This window comes from Hyperolius riggenbachi, chromosome 6 (assembly GCF_040937935.1).
Source record: "Hyperolius riggenbachi isolate aHypRig1 chromosome 6, aHypRig1.pri, whole genome shotgun sequence".
NCBI classification, from domain to species: Eukaryota; Metazoa; Chordata; class Amphibia; order Anura; family Hyperoliidae; genus Hyperolius; species Hyperolius riggenbachi.
In genome coordinates this window covers 190,324,198-190,348,141 of record NC_090651.1, presented here as the reverse complement: position 1 = coordinate 190,348,141, position 23,944 = coordinate 190,324,198, and the positions used below count along the sequence as shown (strand labels likewise).

The 23,944-nt window shown below is 44.2% G+C and overlaps 1 protein-coding gene across 2 annotated transcripts in view; it reads left to right on the top strand.

Moving 5' to 3' along the window:
* The window catches only part of GSG1 (germ cell associated 1), a 987,297-nt gene that overhangs the window by 152,262 nt on the left and 811,091 nt on the right, over positions 1 to 23,944 (top strand). For both annotated transcript variants that reach the window (XM_068240243.1, XM_068240244.1), the window contains exon 2: positions 15,402 to 15,714. In XM_068240243.1, coding sequence (XP_068096344.1) covers positions 15,402 to 15,714 — 313 coding nt within the window. The remainder of the gene's footprint in view (positions 1 to 15,401; positions 15,715 to 23,944) is intronic.

Sequence of the window (23,944 nt, the reverse complement as noted above, 5' to 3'; positions counted from 1 at the left end):
AATTTTGTATTTTGACTATAATTGGAGTGGTTTGGTGCTGCTATTGGGTAGTTTTCTCCTTTGTTGTTCATACATAAACAAATAGTTTGCTGACTTACACCTCATCTCTGCCGCCACCCGCTTCACCAGGTCCCTCCGTTTAAGGTTACTCCACATGACCTGAACCTGCTTCGGGGTTAGGACCCTGCGGTAGTCGGTCCGCATTAGCCCCTGCACCCTCCTCACAACTGCTTTTTTCGCTGCAGGGGCGGAGAGGTCGTATCGGCCTCTGGTGAACTCCTGAAAAAGAAATATTACTGTATTAATGACCACTGTATTATACATTAATTAAGAATCTTCTTACTTGCAGCATAATGTAAAAGATTATAATATTATTCATAATGACATTGTTAAAAAATTATGAGAACCGACCTACTATGACTGCGGACAGATACTAGGGATCAACGATGACTACAAGAGGATATAAGTGCTACCTATAACTGCTGACAGATATTGCTAGCCATAATAACTACATCATTTCATGTGTGATTTGACTGACAGAGAAGATCGGGGAGACGCGCCGGAATCAAGCCAGTGTCTCGATCTGCGGAGAAAAACGTACCGTGTATGCCTGGCATTAGCCATAGACCGTGAGCAAGCATGCAGATCAAGTGCTCTGAAGTCTGACTGGATTAGCTGCATGCTTGTTTCCAGTGGCGTAGCTACAAACCTCTGGGCCTAGATGCGGAATCTGGATGTGGGCCCCTCCCCCCCTCCTGGCAACAACAGCCCCCCACCCCCATCCCTCCCCCCGCCTCCGAAACACCCGAAGCACACACATATCTGAATCCCTATAGCTGTGCATGGCATGGATATATCAATTAAGCTTTGCAGCAGCATGGGTGCCACGTTCAATTTGCAAACATACGCAGCACCCAGAGGAAATAGGGCAATTAGTAGCAAGATGCCAGTGGGAAGGAAAATAATCGCTATGTGGGTAGTATTCACCAGATAATAATTGTTATGTGCGCAGCATTCACCAGAAAATAATCACTACATGCACAGCATTCACCAGAAAACAATCCTTATGTGCGCAGCATTCACCAGAAAATAATCATTATGTGCGCAGCATTCACCAGAAAATTGTTATGTGTGCAGCATTCACCAGAAAATAATCGCTACGTGTGCAGCATTCACCGGAAAATCATCGCTATGTGCGCAGCATTCCCCGGGAATATAATCGTTATGTGCGCAGCATTCACCAGAAAACATTTGTTATGTACGTACGCATCATTCACCAGAAAATAATCGCTACGTGCGCAGCATTCACCAGAAAACAATCATTATGTGCGCAGCATTCACCGGAAAATATTCGCTACTTGCACAGCATTCAGCGGAAAATAATCGATATGTGCGCAGCAGTCCCCGGATTATAATCGTTATGTGCGCAGCATTCACCAGAAAACAATCGTTATGTACGTACGCATCATTCACCAGAAAATAATCGCTACGTGCGCAGCATTCACCAGAAAACAATCGCTACTTGCGCAGCATTCACCGGAAAATAATCGCTATTTGCAATCCCCAGAATATAATTGATATGTGCGCAGCATTCACCAGAAAACAATCGTTATGTATGTACACATCATTCACCAGAAAATAATCGCTAGATGCGCAGCATTCACCAGAAAACAATCGTTATGTGCGCAGCATTCACCAGAAAACAATTGTTATGTGCACAGCATTCACCAGAAAATAATCGCCATGTGGGAGCATTAAACATTAAAGAAAAGCAGTCAGAAAAAGTACCCCCCAAAAAATGCATTTTGTTAACTGAAAATAGAAGATTGCTTGCCTCAATGAGCATTCTTTTCATCCCCGGTGGCATTTTATGTGGCATTGTTGTCACTCAGATTCAGCCAGGCAGATGTCCAGTGCTGGTCAATGCGTACAGTCGCATTGTGTGCATGAGTTGACTACTTCCTGTATTTACCGTAAGCGTAGTTTTACGGCTACGGGTTGAAAGTACGCATGCGCGAGCCCGTAACGTACAGATTTCCGCTTGGCCATTGTAAAGTACGGGTAGACCTTATTGAGATCATGCGAACAGAATTCCGCATGAGTACATGGCTATACGCATATGCTGTATTGCATACGCTACGCTGTATTGCAAAGTTTAAAGTATACTTTGGTAATGGATTTCATATAGTAGTTTCTTTGTCGCATGCGTATTTACACTAGGCGTAGTTGCGGAAAACTACGCGTAGTTCTACCGTAGCGAAGTTTGCTGACTACGACCTCTTTGCAAAACAGCTCCAGCTCAGTCAGATTAGATGGACAGCGTTTGCGAACAGAAGTTTTCAGATCTTGCCACAGATTTTCAATTGGATTTAGAGCTGGACTTTGACTGGGCCATTCTAACATATGGATATGTTTTATTTTAAACCATTCCATTGTTGCCCTGGCTTTATGTTTAGGGTCGTTGTCCTGCTGGAAGATGAACCTCCGCCCCAGTCTCAAGTCTTTTGCAGTTTCCAAGAGGTTTTCTTCCAAGTTTGCCCTGTCTTTGGCTCCATCCATCTTCCCATCAACTCTGACCAGCTTCCCTGTCCCTGCTGAAGAGAAGCACCCTCAGAGCATAATGCTGCCACCACTATATTTGACAGTGGGGATGGTGTGTTCAGAGTGATGGGCAGTGTTAGTTTTCCACAACACATAGCATTTTAGCCAAAAAGTTTCGTTTTGGTCTCATCTGACCAGAACACCTACTTTTACGTTTGCTGTGTCCCCCACATGGCTTGTGGCAAACTGCAAATGGGACTTCTTATGCTTTTCTGTTAACAATGGCTTTCTTCTTTCCACTGTTCCATAAAGGCCAATTTTGTGCAGTGCACGACTAATAGTTGTCCTATGGACAGATTCCCCCACCTGAGCTGTAGATCTCTGAAGTTCATCCAGAGTCATCATGGGCCTTTTGACTGCATTTCTGATCAGCGCTCTCCTTGTTTGGCCTGTGAGTTTAGGTGGAGGGCCTTGTCTTGGTAGGTTTACAGTTGTGCCATACTCCTTCCATTTCTGAATGATCGCTTGAACAGTGTTCCGTGGGTTGTTCAAGGCTTTGGAAATCTTTTTGTAGCCTAAGCCTGCTTTAAATTTCTCAATAACTTTATCCCTGACCTGTCTGGTGTGTTCTTTGGACTTCATGGTGTTGTTGCTCCAATATTCTCTTAGACAACCTCTGAGGTCATCACAGAGCAGCTGTATTTGTACGGACATTAGATTACACACAGGCGCACTCTATTTAGTCATTAGCACTCATCAGGCATTGTCTAACTGACTGCACTCAGACCAAAGGGGGCTGAATAATTACGCACACCCCACTTTGTAGTTATTGATTTGTAAAAAAATGTTTGGAATCATGTATGATTTTCATTCCACTTCTCACATGTACACCACTTTGTATTGGTCTTTCACGTGCAATTCCAATAAAATTGATTCATGTTTGTGGCAGTAATGTGACAAAATGCAGAAAACTTCAAGGGGGCTGAATACTTTTGCAAGCCACTTTATATATGCAGACTTGCTAATATATATTTATCCGTTAGTTGAGCCATTTGTTATTTTTCTGTATTATTGTTTATTGCCTTGTTTCCTTGCCTCCTGTTGGACGTTCGCTGCATCCGCGGTGGGTCAGTGAAGTACACTATCCTGATAGCTTGGATTCTGCCATCACCACGTTAGTGACTGGTAGTATTCCTGCTACTCTAGTTTCTGGGAACGTAACTATAGGCTGCGGTTGCTATTAGTTACATTCCTTCCTGTAGTCTTGCCTGTGTGGATGCTTGCTGGTGACTGGTTGTTAACCTGCTTGCTCTGCTTCTGTGGACGTGACTGTGAGCTGCGGTTGCTACTAGTTACTCTACAATCTATAGTCCTGTCACTACCTGCCTGAATGCTTACTATCGCTAGGTCAGTGCTTAGTCTTGCAAGCGTTCCGTCTGTCTTTCTTGTATCTGTTTTCTTACTTACCCAGAGGCTCAGACGGCATCCGCTCTGAGCAACCTGTGTAGCCTCTTCCATTATCCAGCTACTTAGCCTTGTTGCGCTGGGTGGTCGGAAAGTATACCCCCCCCCCCTCCCCCAGCATTACAACCTCATTTTTAATCTCCATCATTTCTATATGGAACAATTTTTCTAAACATTCAATCAAACCTTCCATATCAGATAAAGTTGGAAGAGACCTCACTCGATCCCTCCAACGTTCCTCCTCCTCTTCCACCTCAGCACCCGAGTTTTCCTCTTCCTTGCAGGGCTTTTGTTAGATACACACTCATTCCCAGTTCCACCATCTTCCCCATGGGATTCACTAGGAGTCTCCTCCCTTCTTTCTAGGAACTCCAAGAGAAGAGACCCAGCACCGTCTTCAAGTGTATTATAAGCTCTTTTATTTATTTAAAGCATCAAAAAGACAAAAAGGGCAAGTCTGTGTCACGTTTTGAGAGGCGACTCCTCTCTTTCTCAAGCTGACAAGCCCTCTGAATACATGAAACACAATCAGCCTTAAATACCGTATATACTCGCATACAAGCCGAATTTTTGACCCCCAAAAAGGGGGTCAAAAGTTGGGGGGTCGGCCTGTATGCGATTCTTCGCCCCGCTCCCCCCCTCCCCGCTCCCCCCGTGGCCGCCGCTGCTATTACCTGCTTAGGCATCGGCCGCTTCCTAATCCGCGTTCCCCTCTGAAGTTCCAGCGTGTATCACAGCAGCGCGCCCGGCGCTGCTGCTGTGACGATGCAGGGGGCAGGAAAGAGCGGTTCCCCTGGTAACGGCGATACAAATCGCCGCTACAGGAGCTGGCTAAACTGGGCACTATACTGGCTAAACTGAGCACTTTACTAGCCATACTGGGGCACTATACTAGCCATACTGGGGCACTATAATAGCTAAACTGGGCACTATACTAGCTAAACTGGGCACTATTCTAGTTATACTGAGGCACTACCTACCCATACTGGGCGCTATACTGGCTAAACTGGGCACTTTACTAGCCATACTGGGGCACTATACTAGCTAAACTGGGCACTATACTAGCTAAACTGGGCACTATACTAGCTATACTGAGGCACTACCTACCCATACTGGGCGCTATACTGGGCACTATACTGGCTATACTGGGCACTTAACTAGCTATACTGGACACTACCTACCTATACTGGGCACTATACTAGCTATACTGGGACACACTGGGGGGCTGCACCAATCCAGCATTTCCTACCCCCCGCTTATATGGGGGTCAATCATTTTTCCCTGGTTTTTCAGGGAAAAGTTGGGGGGTCGGCTTATATGCGGGTCGGCTTATATGCGAGTATATACGGTAGTCCTTGCTCCACTAGGGAGCCAATCAAAATGGTCTGGACGCCCTGTCATCAACCAATTAGGTTAAGTTCCTGCTTGCAGGCCCTCCCATCTGGTGGAGGACCTGATGGGGAACTACATCTATTTATACACTCCAATCATTTTAAAATGGCCGCTGGAGGGCCGACCAATGAGGGTAGAGCATGTTCTAAATGGAAAAAACGTCATTCAACCGTCATGCGGAAATCCGCATTGAAAATCCGCATGTGGTTGCGTTCAATGCGTATGCGTAAAAACGTACGCGTAAAAACCATATTCCAATACTATAACCACGCGGAAATCCGCATTGGATATCCGCATATGGTTAAAATTAATGCATATGCATAAAAACGTACGCGTAAACACCCGGAAGCAAAAAATCGTCTAAACCATAGATGTTTCAATCCAATCGCCTATACCGGTTACGCATAAAATTGATCTTTACAGATTGAAAAATGTACATGCTCCTAACCTTAATAGGAATGAGTGTCAACAATATATAATAAGAGAAATCTGAAAAAAATAAAAAGGAAAAAATGACAAAACCCACGCTAGGTGTCTCGCGGCCACCCACAGCGGCGGCCAGACACCGAACGTCACAACAAAAATAAACCACATCTCACCCTCCCAGACTGGCGTCCGCCTTGATAGCGGCGGCCAGTCTGGGCTGGCGAGAACAAAATGACCAATTCTGTCCCGACTGGCGTCCATCCCTGGCGGCCAGTCGGGAAAGAAACAAGCAAAAAATCAAAAAAATATGCTTTGAAGGCCAGCCCGGACTGGCGGCCACATATCAGCGGCGGCCAGTCCAGGAGAGCCAACAACTCAACATAGTCAATAAATAAATATTTTTTTCAAACAAATAATAATAAATTTTGCTATAAGCTCCTCTACCCCCCGACCGGCGGCCACCAATTGTGGCCGCAGGTCAGGAAGGATCGGGGAAAAAAGGAAACAGAACCAACCCAAAAAGAAGACTCCAGGCGTCCAGACCAAACAATAAACAACAAGACATCTATCTATAAACACATGGACCCAACTCGCACTCCCGGTTAAGACCCCCTGGACGAAGGGCATCCAGCTTCCTAATCCAAAACAACTCCCGTCTCAATAATAATTTGACCCTATCACCCCCCCTGCGTGGCGGGGGGACAGAGTCAATCACCTGGACCCTCAACTGGCTAACATTATGGCGACAGGCAGAAAAATGGCTAGCAACCGCATGTTCAGATGTGCCCGAGCGGATAGCTGACTTATGCGCAGAGATGCGCATTTTAAGTATCTGTGTGGTCATCCCCACATAAATCAATCCGCAAGGGCAACGAAGAAGATATACAACATATACAGAGTCACATGTGTAATAACCATTAATTGATTGATACATTCTTAGGGAATGTGCAACGGGACATTCAGGAGCTGCAAAGATCTGGTTCTCAAGTAATGAACAATCTTAATAAACAAGAACAGGAAGCTCTTAAATGTCTTAAGGCCAATAAGGCCCTAACAATTAAGCCCGCCGATAAGGGGGGCTCAGTTGTCGTAATTAACACTATTAATTATCGTGCAGAGATTTTACGCCAGTTGGGGGATAGAAGTGTCTATAGAATTTTAGATCAAGACCCAATTTGGGATCTGAGAAAGTTGATTGATCGTTTGTTAAAGAATGCTCTGGACAAAAACATCATAGATAGGGATCTAGCTACTTTCCTGGTTCAGGACAATCCTGTAACTCCTGTTATGTATGTCCTTCCAAAAATAAACAAACGATTGGTCGATTCACCTGGTCGGCCAATCGTTGCAGGTGTAAATTCATTATTTTCTCCAATTGCTAAATATTTAGATTGTATTCTTAGACCTATGGTAGTAGCTTTACCGTCTTACCTTAGGGACACTCAAGTGTTCCTGGAGGTGATTGATAAATTTGAAAATTTAGATGATGATGACTTATTGGTTACAATTGATGTAGAGTCACTCTACACCTCCATCCCTCATGATGGAGGTGTGGAGGCGGTATCTCATTATTTGCAAACCTGTTTAGATGTTTTTGATGATCAGAGACGTTTTCTTATCGATCTGTTGGAGGTGATTTTGAGGAGGAATTACTTCTTATTACTTCTTATTTGAGGACACATTTTATGAACAATGTAGAGGTACAGCTATGGGGTCGAACGTGGCCTCGACTTATGCTAATTTTTACATGGGTCTTTACGAAGATTCATTTGTGTATATAAATCAATCGTTTCTCCGCCACTCCAAGGGGTGGTGGAGATACATTGATGATGTTTTTTTGATTTGGGCGGAGCCACGTTCGACCCTCGAATGCTTTATTAAAGATCTACATGCATGCTGTCCATACATTTCCCTCACGTATACTTGTAGCATTCATTCTGTATCCTACTTGGATACGGTGGTCACGAAAGTTGGTGGAAAATTGACCACCGATATATTTAGGAAATCTACTGATAGAAATGCGTTACTCCATTATAGAAGTTTACATCCTTTCCATATTGCCAATAACATTCCAAAAAAATCAATTTGAACGTGTAAATAGAATAGTGTCTGATGCTACATTGAGAGATACACGTCTGAAGGAAATGGCCAATAGATTTATTCAAAGAGATTATCCTCTAGATTTGTGCAATCCCTTTAGCCAATCCTCCTCAAGTTAAAGATCACGCTCCAGACAGATCGATCGGATTCCTCTGGTCACTACCTGTTCAACCAATTCCAAACAGATCGAGAAAATTGTTAGGAAACATTTGCCTTTATTAAAACAAGGTTTTCCACAGGTTAGGGAATTTCAGGAATATCCAGTTATGTCATATAGACGGGCTCCTACAGTTGGTGACACTTTGGTGAGGGCAGATATTGGCTCTCAAACTGCCAATTTAACTACGACAAGAAAAGGGACTTTTCCCTGTTTGTCGTGTCATATGTGTAATTCCGTTGTTAAAGGAGATGCTTTTACACACCCTACTACAGGGAAACGTTTTTCAATTAATGGTTATTACACATGTGACTCTGCATATGTTGTATATCTTCTTCGTTGCCCTTGCGGATTGATTTATGTGGGGATGACCACACAGATACTTAAAATGCGCATCTCTGCGCATAAGTCAGCTATCTGCTCAGGCACATCTGAACAAGCGGTTGTTAGCCATTTTTCTGCCTGTCGCCGTAATGTTAGCCAGTTGAGGGTCCAGGTGATTGACTCTGTCCCCCCTTGGTCCAGGGGGTCTTAACCGGGAGTGCGAGTTGGGTCCATGTGTTTATAGATAGATGTCTTGTTGTTTATTGTTTGGTCTGGACGCCTGGAGTCTTCTTTTTGGGTTGGTTCTGTTTCCTTTTTTCCCCGATCCTTCCCGACCTGCGGCCACAATTGGTGGCCGCCAGTCGGGGGGTAGAGGAGCTTATAGCAAAATGTATTATTATATGTTTGAAAAATATATTTATTTATTGACTATGTTGAGTTGTTGGCTCTCCTGGACTGGCCGCCGCTGATATGTGGCCGCCAGTCCGGGCTGGCCTTCAAAGCATATTTTTTTGATTTTTTTGCCTGTTTCTTTCCCGACTGGCCGCCAGGGATGGACACCAGTCGGGACAGAATTGGTAATTTTGTTTTCGCCAGCCCAGACTGGCCGCCGCTATCAAGGCGGACGCCAGTCTGGGAGGGTGAGATGTGGTTTATTTTTGTTGTGACGTTCGGTGTCTGGTCGCCACTGTGGGAGGCCGCCAGACACCTAGCATGGGTTTTGTCATTTTTTCCTTTTTATTTTTTTCAGATTTCTCTTATTAAATATTGTTGACACTCATTCCTATTAGGGTTAGGAGCATGTACATTTTTCAATCTGTAAAGATCAATTTTATGCGTAACCGGTATAGGCGATTGGATTGAAACGTCTATGGTTTAGACGATTTTTTGCTTCCGGGTGTTTACGCGTACGTTTTTACGCATACGCATTAATTTTAACCATATGCGGATATCCAATGCGGATTTCCGCGTGGTTATAGTATTGGAATATGGTTTTTACACGTACGTTTTTACGCATACGCATTGAACGCAACCACATGCGGATTTTCAATGCGGATTTCCGCATGACGGTTGATTGACATTTTTTCCATTTAGAACATGCTCTACCCTCATTGGTCGGCCCTCCAGCGGCCATTTTAAAATGATTGGAGTGTATAAATAGATGTAGTTCCCCATCAGGTCCTCCACCAGATGGGAGGGCCTGCAAGCAGGAACTTAACCTAATTGGTTGATGACAGGGCGTCCAGACCATTTTGATTGGCTCCCTAGTGGAGCAAGGACTATTTAAGGCTGATTGTGTTTCATGTATTCAGAGGGCTTGTCAGCTTGAGAAAGAGAGGAGTCGCCTCTTGAAACGTCACACAGACTTGCCCTTTTTGTCTTTTTGATGCTTTAAATAAATAAAAGAGTTTATAATACACTTGAAGACGGTGCTGGGTCTCTTCTCTTGGAGTTCCTGCTTGCTGTTCCGGGAGACAGAGGGACAACGACCAATAGCACGTTGCATCTAGATGGTTGGGTGCTGCCTGTAACCACTTGTCCACTCCCTTCTTTCTACGCTTCCATCAGATTTTTTAGATTTCACCTCCATAAACCCTGAATGTCCCCTCTTTGTGAGCAGCTGTCAGTCTTCCCTTTCTGTTTCCCATGTGTCATAATAACAAAAACTTCTGGCCAATCGCACCAGGATACATACACAATCTGCTGTTGCCAGTTCCTTGCGGCCACCAATATGTAGCTTTTTGCAGCACGTATCGTATAGGACAAAAACTTCTGGCCAATCGCACCAGGGTACATACACAGTCTTCTGCTATCAATTTCAATCGATCACCAATATGTATCAGCTTGCAGCACTTGTTATATAAAGCAAATCTTCTGGCCAATCGCACCAGGCTATATGCACAGTCTGCTGCTATTAATTTCAAATGCCCACTGGCCAGAGGTGATCTTAGAGTAGGCGGGGCCTGGGACAAGGGTCATATGTGGGCCTAGATCCATAAGTGTAGGCCATATACCATACCACCATGCTCACGGGCTTGTCCACTTCTAATTCAGTACACCTTATTATTGTTTAAAAACAGTTAAGTTTGTTAAAGGCCACTAAGCCAAACAATAAACTGGAGATGGGTACTAAACTGGCTGGGGAGCTACGGATGGGTACTAGGCTGGCTGGATTGGTAGAGGCTGGCTGGGGAGCTTGGGATAGATAAAGGCTGGCTTGGGAGCTAGGGGTGTGTACCAGACTGACTGGGGATGGGTGCTAGGCTGAATGGGAAGCTGGGGAGCTCCACATGCCTTTTCTGCACCTCCACTAGGGGGCAGGGTGATATGTGTTGTTTTTGTAGGCCTAACTTTGCTGGCTGACTCTGATTCTGTTGGTGGTATTGTAGAGTCTTTACCTGTTTAGCAATTTCCAAAAACAGATGATCCTGAGTCCTGTGAGAGGTTGACTGTCGCAGACTTGCAGTGGTTGGCGCTGGATCAGTGGTATTTTGTGCGCCCATGGCCAGGAATGCTATGCTTATGACGTAAATCAGTGGGTCAGCACCTGAGCATAAGCTGACCAGGAAGAACGAGGCTCTCAGTGCGAGTGCAGTGGGCATGACTGCGGGGGCCCCTTCAGGTGCGGGGCCTAGGGCAATCGCCCCACTTGCCACCCCCTAAGGCCGCCTCTGCTTCTGGCCAATCGCACCAGGATATATACACAGTCTACTGCTATCTATTTCATATGACCATCAATATGTATCAGCACTTGACATATAATGCAGATCTTATGGCCAATCGCACCAGGCTACATACACAGTCTGCTGCAGTAAATTTCTGATGACCACCAATATGCTGATATTTGCAGGCTCACCACCTCTATGCTGCATCCATCTGAATCAGTCCTTCATCCAGCAAGCAATACACCCTGTACTTCAAGGTCTCTCCCTCCTTCCCAGCAGTCCGGTAGCCATACCTGCTCACACTGTGTCTGGGCTTCTCCACAGGATACCGGCCAGTGCTCTGGTTAAAAACGTCGCTGCTGCATCACACGCGGCTCCACTCTCACTACTTCCTGGTGAGGGGTAGAGTTGGGCCGAACGGTTCGCCTGCGAACGGTTCCAGGCGAACTTTGGGGGTTCGCGTTCGCCTGCATCAGGCGAACTTTTGCGGAAATTCGATTCGCCCCATAATGCTCTATTGAGCAAAATTTTTAGCCTCCATTTCACTGTCAGCAGACATGTTATTGTCAAACACACTGCTTTCAGTGTTAGAGAACCCACCCATCCTCCCTTCAAGCTAGGTCCTTTATACCATTTGACTCAGTTGTCTGCCTACACTAATTAATTATGGGACAGCTGCTACACACTCTGCTAGGGAGATTTTAATTCCTCCCCTCCTCCCCCCTACCGGAGGGAGGAGGGTCTCTTCTGCCAGGGAATTATACTATTTTAAAAACCAGTATACATCATACCATAGCTGGGAATACATACATGAGTATACATCATACCATAGCTGGGAATCAAACCCAGATCTCCCTGTGTGGTGGACACGTCACCCTTAGCACTGTACCACTACAGAAGTAAGTGAAGCTAGCCTAAAATTTAACATTTATGCTCAATGCAATAGAACCATTAGGTTGCTTAAAGGAGAACTGTAGTGAGAGGTATATGGAGGCTGCCATATTGATTTCCTTTTAAGCTATACCAGTTGCCTGGCAGCCCTGCTGATCTATTTGGCTGCAGTAGTGTGAATCACACCAGAAACAAGCATGCAGCTAATCTTGTAAGATCTTACAAAAATGTCAAACACCAGATCTGCTGCATGCTTGTTCAGGGTCTAGGGCTAAAAGTATTGGAGGCAGAGGATCTGCAGGATAGCCAGGTAACTGGTATTGCTTAAAAGGAAATCAATATGGTAGCCTCCATATACCTTTCACTACAGTTCTCCTTTAAAGGGAACCTTAACTGAGAGTGATATGGCTGTTTCCTGTAAACAATACCAGTTGCCTGGCAGTCCAGCTGATCTTTGTGACTGCAATAGTGACTGAATCACACCCTGAAACAAGCATGCAGCTAATCCAGTCTGACTTCAGTCAGAGCACCTGATCTGCATGCTTGTTCAGGGGCTGTGGCTAAAAGTATTAGAGACACAGGATCAGCAGGCAATTCAGGCAACTGGTATTATTTTAAAAGGAAAAATTAGCTGCATGCTTGTTTCTGGTGTGATTCACACTACTGCAGCCAAATAGATCAGCAGGGCTGCCAGGCAACTGGTATAGCTTAAAAGGAAATCAATATGGCAGCCTCCATATACCTCTCACTACAGTTCTCCTTTAACCCCCTTGGCGGTATGAAAAATACCGCCAGGGGGCAGCGCAGCAGTTTTTTTTTATTTTATTTTTTTAAAATCATGTAGCGAGCCGAGGGCTCGCTACATGATAGCCGCTGCTCAGCGGCATCCCCCCAGCTCCGGCGATAGGCGGATCAGGCGATAGGCGATCAGGAAATCCCGTTCAAAGAACGGGATTTCCTGGAGGGCTTCCCCCGTCGCCATGGCGACGGGGCGGAATGACGTCACCGACGTCAGTGACGTCGGGACGTCATTGGGAGACCCGATCCACCCCTTGGCGCTGCCTGGCACTGATTGGCCAGGCAGCGCAGGGGTCTGGGGGGGGGCCGCGCGCCGCACCGGATAGCGGCGATCGGGCGCGCGGCGGCGGCGATCGGGGTGCTGGCGCAGCTAGCAAAGTGCTAGCTGCGTCCAGCAAAAAAAAAATTATGTAAATCGTCCCAGCAGGGCCTGAGCGGCACCCTCCGGCGGCTTACCCCGTGTCACACACGGGGTTACCGCTAAGGAGGTTAAGCAACCTAATGGTTCTATTGCATTGAGCATAAATGTTACATTTTAGGCTAGCTTCACTTACTTCTGTAGTGGTACAGTGCTTAGGGTGATGTGCCCACCACACAGTGAGATCTGGGTTCGATTCCCAGCTATGGTATGATCTGGTGTTTGACATTTTTGTAAGATCTGACAAGATTAGCTGCATATTTGTTTCTGGTGTGATTCACACTACTGCAGCCAAATAGATCAGCAGGGCTGCCAGGCAACTGGTATAGCTTAAAAGGAAATCAATATGGCAGCCTCCATATACCTCTCACTACAGTTCTCCTTTAAGCAACCTAATGGTTCTATTGCATTGAGCATAAATGTTAAATTTTAGGCTATCTTCACTTACTTCTGTAGTGGTACAGTGCTTAGGGTGACGTGCCCACCACACAGTGAGATCTGGGTTCGATTCCCAGCTATGGTATGATGTATACTCATGTATGTATTCCCAGCTATGGTATGATGTACCAGCTATGGTATGATGTATACTGGTTTTTAAAATAGTATAATTCCCTGGCAGAAGAGTCCCTCCGATAGGAGGTAGAAGGGTGGAATTAAAATTTCACCTAGCAGAGTGTGTAGCAGCTGTCCCATAACTAATTAGTGTAGGTAGGCAAATGGTATAAAGGACCTTGCTTGGAGGAGGGAGGGTGGGCGAGTCCTCCAGCAGTGATGTGTATTTCACTCAATTAGGTGTGGCTCCAGGTATTAGAGCTTTTGAAACATGTTTTCTATTATTTTTCCAGTTGATAGAATTTTTTAAAACTTTGAAAGTTCGCCTCCCCATTGAAGTCTATGGCGGTTCGCGAACTTTTTCGCGAACCGAACCTTTCGCGGAAGTTCGCGAACGGGGTTCGCGAACCTAAAATCGGAGGTTCGGCCCAACTCTAGTGAGGGGGCGGGTCAAGTCACACTCCTCAGCGCGTCACTGAGCTACCTCAGCCCGACCATATGAGCTTGAAAACCGCCATTGCCTGCATTTCCTCCATCGTGCGCACCAGTCCAGCACAGCCATCACTACACAAACAGCAGTGCGTTACACAGTGGGTTTGGTCTGTCAGTGTGAGGCAGTACACTACTACACTACTTACTGCTGATCCATGTCTACACACGCAAGATGTTTTAAAGCACTTTAGGCCTCCAATTTAGGAATGCAATGTGATTTCTGCCCTTTAGGGATTATGACGCTGCTGTGCGTCAAATCTGTAGTTTTCCCAGGGACTTTTGGCATGTATCCCACTCCGCCATGCCCCCCTCCAGATGTTAGACTCCTTGAAACATCTTTTCCATCTCTTTTGTGGCCAGAATTAGTGTTTGTACTTTTGAAAGTTCGTCTGCCCATTGAGGTCTATTGCGGTTCGCACGAACTTATGCGGATGTTCGCGTACGAGGTTCGCGTACCTAAAATCGGAGGTTTCAGCCATCTCTAAATACCAGTTGCCTGGCTATCCTGCTGATCCTCTGCCTCTAATACTTTTAGCTATAGACTCTCAACAAGCAAGCAGCATATCATGTGTTTCCAGATCTGACAACATGCTTGTTTCAAGTTTGTGATTCAGATACTACTGCAGTGAATTAGACCAGCAGGACTGACACGCAACTTGTAATGTTTAATAGGAAATAAATATGGCAGCCTCCATATTCCTCTCAGAATAGTTGTCCTTTAGGGCCTATTCACTCTTGAACGTTTTGCCGCAATTTCGCTAAAACGCTCAACCACTACCACTTTTTAAAAGCGCTAGTGCAATGAAACCCTATGGGCCCGTCCTTACTTGGGCGATTTGCAGCGATTAGCGTAAATCACCCAAGTAAGAACGGGCCCATAGAGTTTCATTGCACTAGCGCTTTTAAAAACCGCAAACGCGTAGCTTGCACCATTTTCAAGCAATTTCCCAGCGATCGCGTTTCAGTGCTATAGAAGTGCTAAACACGATCGCTAAAAAATCGCCAAGTGTGAATGGGGATTTTTTTGCGTTTAACGCAAAAAAATCGCTAGAGCAAAACTCTAGAAAAAGCGCTAGCATTTTGCAAGTGTGAATGGGCCCTTAAAGTTTCAGCTTGACTGTCTTGCATGTTACTTGTATTGACAGTAACCTCATGTTTGATTCATTTTTTGTTTTTCTAGATGGAAATTAAAGAAGTTGTGCACTGGCGCCGTGCTGTCATAGCAGTGATTTTCAACTTAGTTTCCCTTGCACTCTCTACTACAGCACTCCTTAGTAGTTACTGGTGTGAAGGCACACAGAAAGTCCCAAAGCCACTTTGCGGGAATGGAAAGGTCACCAAGTGCATAGTGGTTCCTATAGCCATAGAAAGCATCAATGCATCTGGACAAGATGTGGTCCAATATAGCTGGGAAACTGGAGATGACAGATTTGCTTTCCGCTACTTTCATACAGGAATATGGTACTCATGTGAGGAAAATATCCTTGGCACAGGTAAGCAGAAAAAAATGTTTTGCTGTGAGCTCTCTAGGGGTCAGTAGTTGTCATCCTGATCTTGTTTCTTTAAAGCTTTTCTTCCCCTAATTTTACAGTTGTGTTATTAGCCCTGATTAACAAACAAAAAAAAATAGTGACAAACGTGAGTGATGCAGCAAACCTGGACTGGTTTCTCTTAAAAAAGCTCTGCTTTTAAGTGACAAGTTTTGCTAATTTTATCCGGGTCATAGGAGATCATTTACATGATTCCTATTTTACTAAATGTTCAGCAGTCCTTACTATGATCTTACATGACAAAACGTGGGAGTTGCAAGTCTTTTTTTTTTTTTTTCATGTACCAAAAGACAATTTTTAAAACACTAAATTGGCTGGATAGTGTACTGGTTAAAGGGGCTCCGAGCTCAAACTAGATTAGAAAATGGTACTCACCTGGGGCTTTCTGCAGCCCAGTGTAGGTCTGGAGGTCCCACGCCGGCGTCCTGGCTCCTTTCCCAAGGGCTGTCCAAAAATGGCTGTCCGACAGCTCCCGGCGACACTGGCCTAGAGTGTCGGGCTCCTTCTTATTCATACATCACTGATGTCATCACACGCCTCGCGTCATCACGGCTGCCGGCGTGGCAGTACGGCACATGCACGATTAAACCGCGCATGCGCCGTACTGTCATGACGCGAGGCGGCCAGCGTGGGACGACATCAGTGATGTATGCGGAAGAAGGAGCCCGACACTCCGGGCCAGTGTCGCCGGGAGCTGCTGGGACGCCGGCGTGAGAACTCCAGACCTACACTGGGCTGCAGAAAGTCCCAGGTGAGTACCATTTTCGCTTTAAGGACTCTGCCTATAACACAGGAGACCAGGATTTGAACCTTGGCTCTTCATGTTCAGTAAGCCGGCACCTATTCAGCGAGGAGACCTTTTCAAAACTCCCTACATAGGTTACTCCTGTTTTGAGTTGCCAAATGTTAACAGGGACTACAGATTGAATCAGGAGTGAGTACTAAGGCAGTCAGTGTTGGAGAAAATCCACTTGCTAGCCAAGCAGCAGTAAGGCCTAGTGCACACCAGAGCGTTTCCGCTGCGGTTTGCGATCCGCCTGCGGGCGCGGATCCGCTAGGGTAATGTATTTCAATGGGCTGGTGCACACCAGAGCGGGTGGCGTTTTGCAGAAACGCATACTCCCAGGCTGCAGCAGATTTTGGATTGCGGATGCGTTTCTGCCTCAATGTTAAGTATAGGAAAAACGCAAACCGCTCTGAAAAACGGCACTTCAGAGCGGTTTTGCAGGCGTTTTTGTTACAGAAGCTGTTCAGTAACAGCTTTACTGTAACAATATATGAAATCTACTATACTGAAAACCGCAGCAGCAATCCGCAAAACGCTAGCAAAACGCCTCATAAAAATAAAAAAAAGCGTTTAAAAATCTGCTAGCATTTTGCGGATCTGCTAGCGGGTTTTGGTGTGCACCAGCCCATATAATGTGTTTTTGCTCACAGTGAAGACATGATACATGTTTCTATTGACTGCTTGGCCAGCGGGTGAATTTTCTCAGCTTTTCCACTTCCCAGTCTAAGGGCTGGTGCACACCAGAGCGGTTCTGAAGCATTTTTTAAAACGCTTGCAGGGGGAAAACCGCTTGGCTAATGAAAGTGAATGGGATGGTGCACACCAGAGCGGTTCGTTTTTTCCCCAAACGCGAACTCCTGTCCTGCAGCATTTTTTAGATTTCTGAGGCGTTTCTGCCTCAATGTTAAGTATAGGAAAGTGGAAAACCGCTCTGTAAAACGCTAGATCAGAGCAGTTCAGTAGCTTCAGTAACAGCAGAAGCTGTTCAGTAACAGCTTTACTGTAACAAAATATGCTATGACATCTGCTACACAAAAACGTTCCAAAAAACGCTAGGCATGTTTGGAAAATCTCTCTAAACATGCCTAGAATCGCTCTGCAAATATGCTTCAAAAACCTCTAGCATTTTGCGAATCTGCTGGAGGTTTTTGGTGTGCACGGGCCCTTACACTGACTGCAGTGCATACATATAACAAAGCTACATGCAACATACATTATCTTTTCCCAGCCCCACTCACAATCGTTTCTGTGGGTTCCCTGTCAAATGAATCTACAAATGAGTCAGTATGTTGGTTAGTCTTTGAAGATTCCTGTTTTCAATTAGTAATTCAATATTTTTGATACACTGGATTGGTTTTACCTAAACAGTAAGATATTGATTATTTAAATTACTGGCCTATGATGAATCTGCCATTTTAAACATGAAATGTGTGTGAGGCTTTCATAAACCACAAAACTCTACTGATATTGACAATTTGGTGTTACTGACTCAAAAAAAATTTTTAGGGAGGTTGGCCCGAAAGGGTGCAACATGCAGAGAAATATCTTAATATACTGCAATTGTTCCTCCTACGTTATTTTGTTTTCAACAAAAAATGTTTTTTGGATTTACAAAGCTATACACATAAGGCACATGAAATTTGTATAAATGCATAGTCCAAGCTGTATTACCAATATGTTAATGAATTTATAACCGAGCTAAAGAAAATACAATTTGTGCCATCTTGAAGTGATTATATTAAACAGAATTGAACAGCATATTAAATAGCAAATCAAGCAATAACCAAACAGAACAAACACAAGATTGTAACAATAAACCATTACCGTATTCAGACACTAGTTTGAAAGGTCTTCTACACATCTCGGCCTAGGGTCACTGCTATCTCATTTGAAGGGTTCAATATCTTACCGGTGTATTGTAATATATGGATCATTGAGTCTATCAGTCTTAATATATAAATTATCAGTCATCTACATTGGATACATAACCTCCTTTCCATGTCTAGAATAATTTAATTGTGTTTTGGATATGTGCCCAAGCTGGAGGCTTTCCAATTAGTACAAATAGCGAAACGAGTGGCAAATAAGGTATGTGTTATCTCTATTTTTTTGGGGAACTCGGAAAAACCTCCATGCTTATCTTAAGGATTTCTAGAGTAGGAATTGATGTGATATCCCACCCTGTTTTTATTGAGGTTTCCCTGAATGCCTCTGACCAAGCTGATATGATGAAACAAACAAAACTAAAAATGGACATCAAGAACCCAGTATAGTGTAGTAAGTTGAAATACCAGGAAAAGAGTAATGCTGTTAATATAAATATACTCACAAACCAGGGTTACCACAAAGGCAACCACTGTTATGGCAGGTGGGGAGATTAGACATGATCCCACTCAGGTTAAGAAGTCACTCTCTGTAGATCAGAAATATGGGGTAACACCCCTCCACCAAGGGTGGACTAGACAATGAACTGAGACATATAACAGAGGTGCCAAAGTTGTATAAAAGTGATTAAAAACAGATGAGGATTGGCTGGGGGCATTGCAAGCTGTCCCCTTAATTTCGGGTCAATGCCACTCAAAAATGTACACAACTTCAGATTGTTCACAGAACCCATTATACCCCTAAACGATTATATCATATGGGTCTGATTTCTACACCTGCTTGCCCCAGATGTGCTAGAGATCATGGGGCTCTTGTCCATATGTTATGAAACTGTCCCAAACTCAGGAGATACTGGCATGGTATATTAGGTATTATTGATCAAGCGTTTGATATAAAGATTCCACGTATCATTCAGATTTGTGTATTGGGAGTGTTTGAGGATGGGAGTCTGTCAGATAACATTAGAATTGGTATACTTAGATCTTTGCTTGTGGCCAGGAAATGAATCCTTCAAATGTGGAAAAGTGTCAACCCTCCTCCAAAAAATGTGGATTTTACAACTTAGTGCCTCTTTAAAACTTGAGAAGGTTATTGTAACAAACTTATCTGGTGTTTTCTCTGGAGGCTGCTCTGACAATGTTGCGCATTCAGTTACTCGCTGTCTGTTATAGCTATCAGTACGCTGAGCGCTGGACCTTGCCTTGCTATTATGCCTTAGACAGCTAGTTTTATATATATATACAGTGGTGTGAAAAACTATTTGCCCCCTTCCTGATTTCTTATTCTTTTGCATGTTTGTCACACTTAAATGTTTCTGCTCATCAAAAACCGTTAACTATTAGTCAAAGATAACATAATTGTACACAAAATGCAGTTTTAAATGATGTTTTTTATTATTTAGTGAGAAAAAAAAACTCAAAACCTACATGGCCCTGTGTGAAAAAGAAATTGCCCCCTGAACCTAATAACTGGTTGGGCCACCCTTAGCAGCAATAACTGCAATCATGTATTTGCGATAACTTGCAACGAGTCTTTTACAGCGCTCTGGAGGAATTTTGGCCCACTCATCTTTGCAGAATTGTTGTAATTCAGCTTTATTTAAGGGTTTTCTAGCATGAACCGCCTTTTTAAGGTCATGCCACAACATCTCAATAGGATTCAGGTCAGGACTTTGACTAGGCCTCTCCAAAGGCTTCATTTTGTCTTTCTTCAGCCATTCAGAATTGAATTTGCTGGTGTGTTTTGGGTCATTGTCCTGCTGCAGCACCCAAGATCGCTTCAGCTTGAGTTGACGAACAGATGGCCGGACATTCTCCTTCAGGATTTTTTGGCAGACAGTAGAATTCATGGTTCCATCTATCACAGCATGCCTTCCAGGTCCTGAAGCAGCAAACCAACCCCAGACCATCACACTACCACCACCATATTTTACTGTTGGTATGATGTTCTTCTGCTGAAATGCTGTGTTACTTTTATGCCAGATGTAACGGGACACGCACCTTCCAAAAAGTTCAACTTTTGTCTCGTCGGTCCACAAGGTATTTTCCCAAAAGTCTTGGCAATCATTGAGATGTTTTTTTAGCAAAACTGAGACGAGCCTTAATGTTCTTTTTGCTTAAAAGTGGTTTGCGCCTTGGATATCTTCCATGCAGGCCGTTTTTGCCCAGTCTCTTTCTTATGGTGGAGTCGTGAACACTGACCTTAATTGAGGCAAGTGAGGCCTGCAGTTCTTTAGATGTTGTCCTGGGGTCTTTTGTGGCCTCTCGGATGAGTTTTCTTTGCGCTCTTGGGGTAATTTTGGTCGGCCGGCCACTCCTGGGAAGGTTCATCACTGTTCCATGTGTTTGCCATTTGTGGATAATGGCTCTCACTGTGGTTTGCTGGAGTCCCAAAGCTTTAGAAAAGGCTTTCTAACCTTTACCAGACTGATAGATTTCAATTACAGTACTTTTGTTCTCATTTGTTCCTGAATTTCTTTGGATCTTGGCATGATGTCTAGCTTTTGAGGTGCTTTTGGTCTACTTCTCTGTGTCAGATAGCTCCTATTTAAGTGATTTCTTGATTGAAACAGGTGTGACAGTAATCAGGCCTGGGGGTGACTACAGAAATTGAACTCAGGTGTAATAAACCACCTTTAAGTTATTTTTTAACAAGGGGGGGCAATCACTTTTTCACACAGAGCCATGTAGATTTGGAGTTTTTTTTTCTCACTAAATAATAAAAACCATCATTTAAAACTGCATTTTGCGTTCAATTAGGTCATCTTTGACTAATAGTTAACGGTTTTTGATGAGCAGAAACATTTAAGTGTGACAAACATGCAAAAGAATAAGAAATCAGGAAGGGGGCAAATAGTTTTTCACACCACTGTATATATATATATATATATATATATATATATATATATATATATATATATATATATATATATATATATATATATATATGTATATATATATATGTATATATATATATATATATATATATATATATATATATATATATATATATATATAAAACAGTGGGTTGCAATTACACCTTTTGCTGCAATTACAGCTGCCAGTCTTTTAGGGTATGTCTCTACCAGCTTTGCACATCTAGAGACTGAAATCCTTGCCTATTCTCCTTTGCAAAACAGCTCCAGCTCAGTCAGATTAGATGGACAGCGTTTGTGAACAGCAGTTTTCAGATCTTGCCACAAATTCTCGATTGGATTTAGATCTGGACTTTGACTGGGCCATTCTAACACATGGATATGTTTTGTTTTAAACCATTCCATTGTTGCCCTGGCTTTTGTTTAGGGTCATTGTCCTGCTGGAAGATGAACCTCCGCCCCAGTCTCAAGTCTTTTGCAGTCTCCAAGAAGTTTTCTTCCAAGTTTGCCCTGTCTTTGGCTCCATCCATCTTCCCATCAACTCTGACCAGCTTCCCTGTCCCTGCTGAAGAGATGCACCCCCCGAGCACGATGCTGCCACCACCATATTTGACAGTGGGGATGGTGTGTTCAGAGTGATGTGCAGTGTTAGTTTTCCGCCACACATAGCATTTTGCATTTTGGCCAAAAGTTCCATTTTGGTCTCATCTGACCAGAGCACCTTCTTCCACATGGTTGCTGTGTCCCTCACATGGCTTGTGGCAAACTGCAAACGGGACTTCTTATGCTTTCTGTTAACAATGCCTTTCTTCTTGCCACTCTTCCATAAAGGCCAACTTTGTACAGTGCATGACTAATAGTTGTCCTATGGACAGAGTCTCCCACCTGAGCTGTAGATCTCTGCAGCTCGTCCAGAGTCACCATGGGCCTCTTGAATGCATTTCTGATCAGCACTCTCCTTGTTCGGCCTGTGAGTTTAGGTGGATGGCCTTGTCTTGGTAGGTTTACAGTTGTGCCATACTCCTTCCATTTCTGAATGATCGCTTGAACAGTGCTCCGTGGGATGTTCAAGGCTTTGGAAATCTTTTTGTAGCCTAAGCCTGCTTTAAAGGGATACTGTAGGGGGGTTGGGAGAAAATGAGTTGAAGTTACCTGGGGCTTCTAATGGTCCCCCATAGACATCCTGTGGCCGCACAGCCACTCACCGATGCTCTGGCCCCGCCTGTGGATCATTTCTGGAATTTCAGACTTTAAAGTCTGAAAACCACTGTGCCTGCGTTGCCGTGTCCTCACTCCCACTGATGGCGCCAGGAGCGCACGACACAGGTACAGACCATACTGGGCCTGCGCAGTAAGCTCCTGGTGCCATCAGCGGGTGTGAGGACACGGCAACGCAGGCGTAGTGGTTTTCAGACTTTAAAGTCTGAAATTCCAGAAGTGAACTGGAGGCGGGGCCGGAGCATTGGGGAGTGGCTGCGCGGGCACAGGATGTCTGTGGGGGACCATTAGAAGCCCCAGGTAACTTCAACTCGTTTTCCCCTGACGCCCCTACAGTGTCCCTTTAAATTTGTCAATAACTTTATCCCTGACCTGTCTTGTGTGTTCTTTGGACTTCACGGTGTTGTTGCTCCCAATTTTCTCTTAGACAACCTCTGAGGCCCTCACAGAGCAGCTGTATGTGTACTGACATTAGATTACACACAGGTGCACTCTATTTAGTCATTAGCACTCATCAGGCAATGTCTATGGGCAACTGACTGCACTGAGATCAAAGGGGGCCGAATAATTATGTACACACCACTTTGCAGTTATTTATTTGTAAAAAAAAGTTTGGAATCATGTATGATTTTCGTTCCACTTCTATGTGGAAAACTTCAAGGGGGCTGAATACTTTTGCAACCCACTGTGTGTGTGTGTATATATATATATATATATATATATATATATATATATATATATATATATATATGCAGACTCTGCCGATATATATGTACTCTAGTTAGATCAGTCTTGTATATTGTACATTATATTGTATATTCTCCTGATTGCTATCCTGTGTATGACCCGGCGTGCCCCTCACTTTGATTAGTCTCATCCTTCATGTACTACAGACATCTGATACTCGGTTCTGACCTCGGCCTGTTTACGACTGTGTCTCTGCCTTATCCTCTCTGTACTGCAGTCATCTGATACTCGGTTCTGACCTCTGCCTGTTAACGACTCTGAATTTGTCTGACTCCTGGTAACTCTGTTTCTGATACCTGTATGATCTTTGGCTATCCCCGACTTCTCGATTTCTATAGATCTGCTAAGTATCTAGTGCCCCAGGTATTACATTATAATGGACCTAAAAAAGTATTGTCATAGAGGAGTTGCAACATCAGGTTCAGCTTCTTGCGACTGCTGTGAATCAACTCAATACAACAACAGTCGCTGCTCAGCAAAGTCTGTTGACACAGTTGCTAAACGCACCTCAATCTGAGCACTCAGCAGGTCGTAGAGAGCAGTTTGTAGTTCCTCCTATCATTGAGCTAAGATGCCACTGCCTGAAAAATTCTCTGGTTCCAGATCTGATTTTAGTAACTTTATGAATCGATGTTTGACATATTTTGAGGTTAGACCGAGAT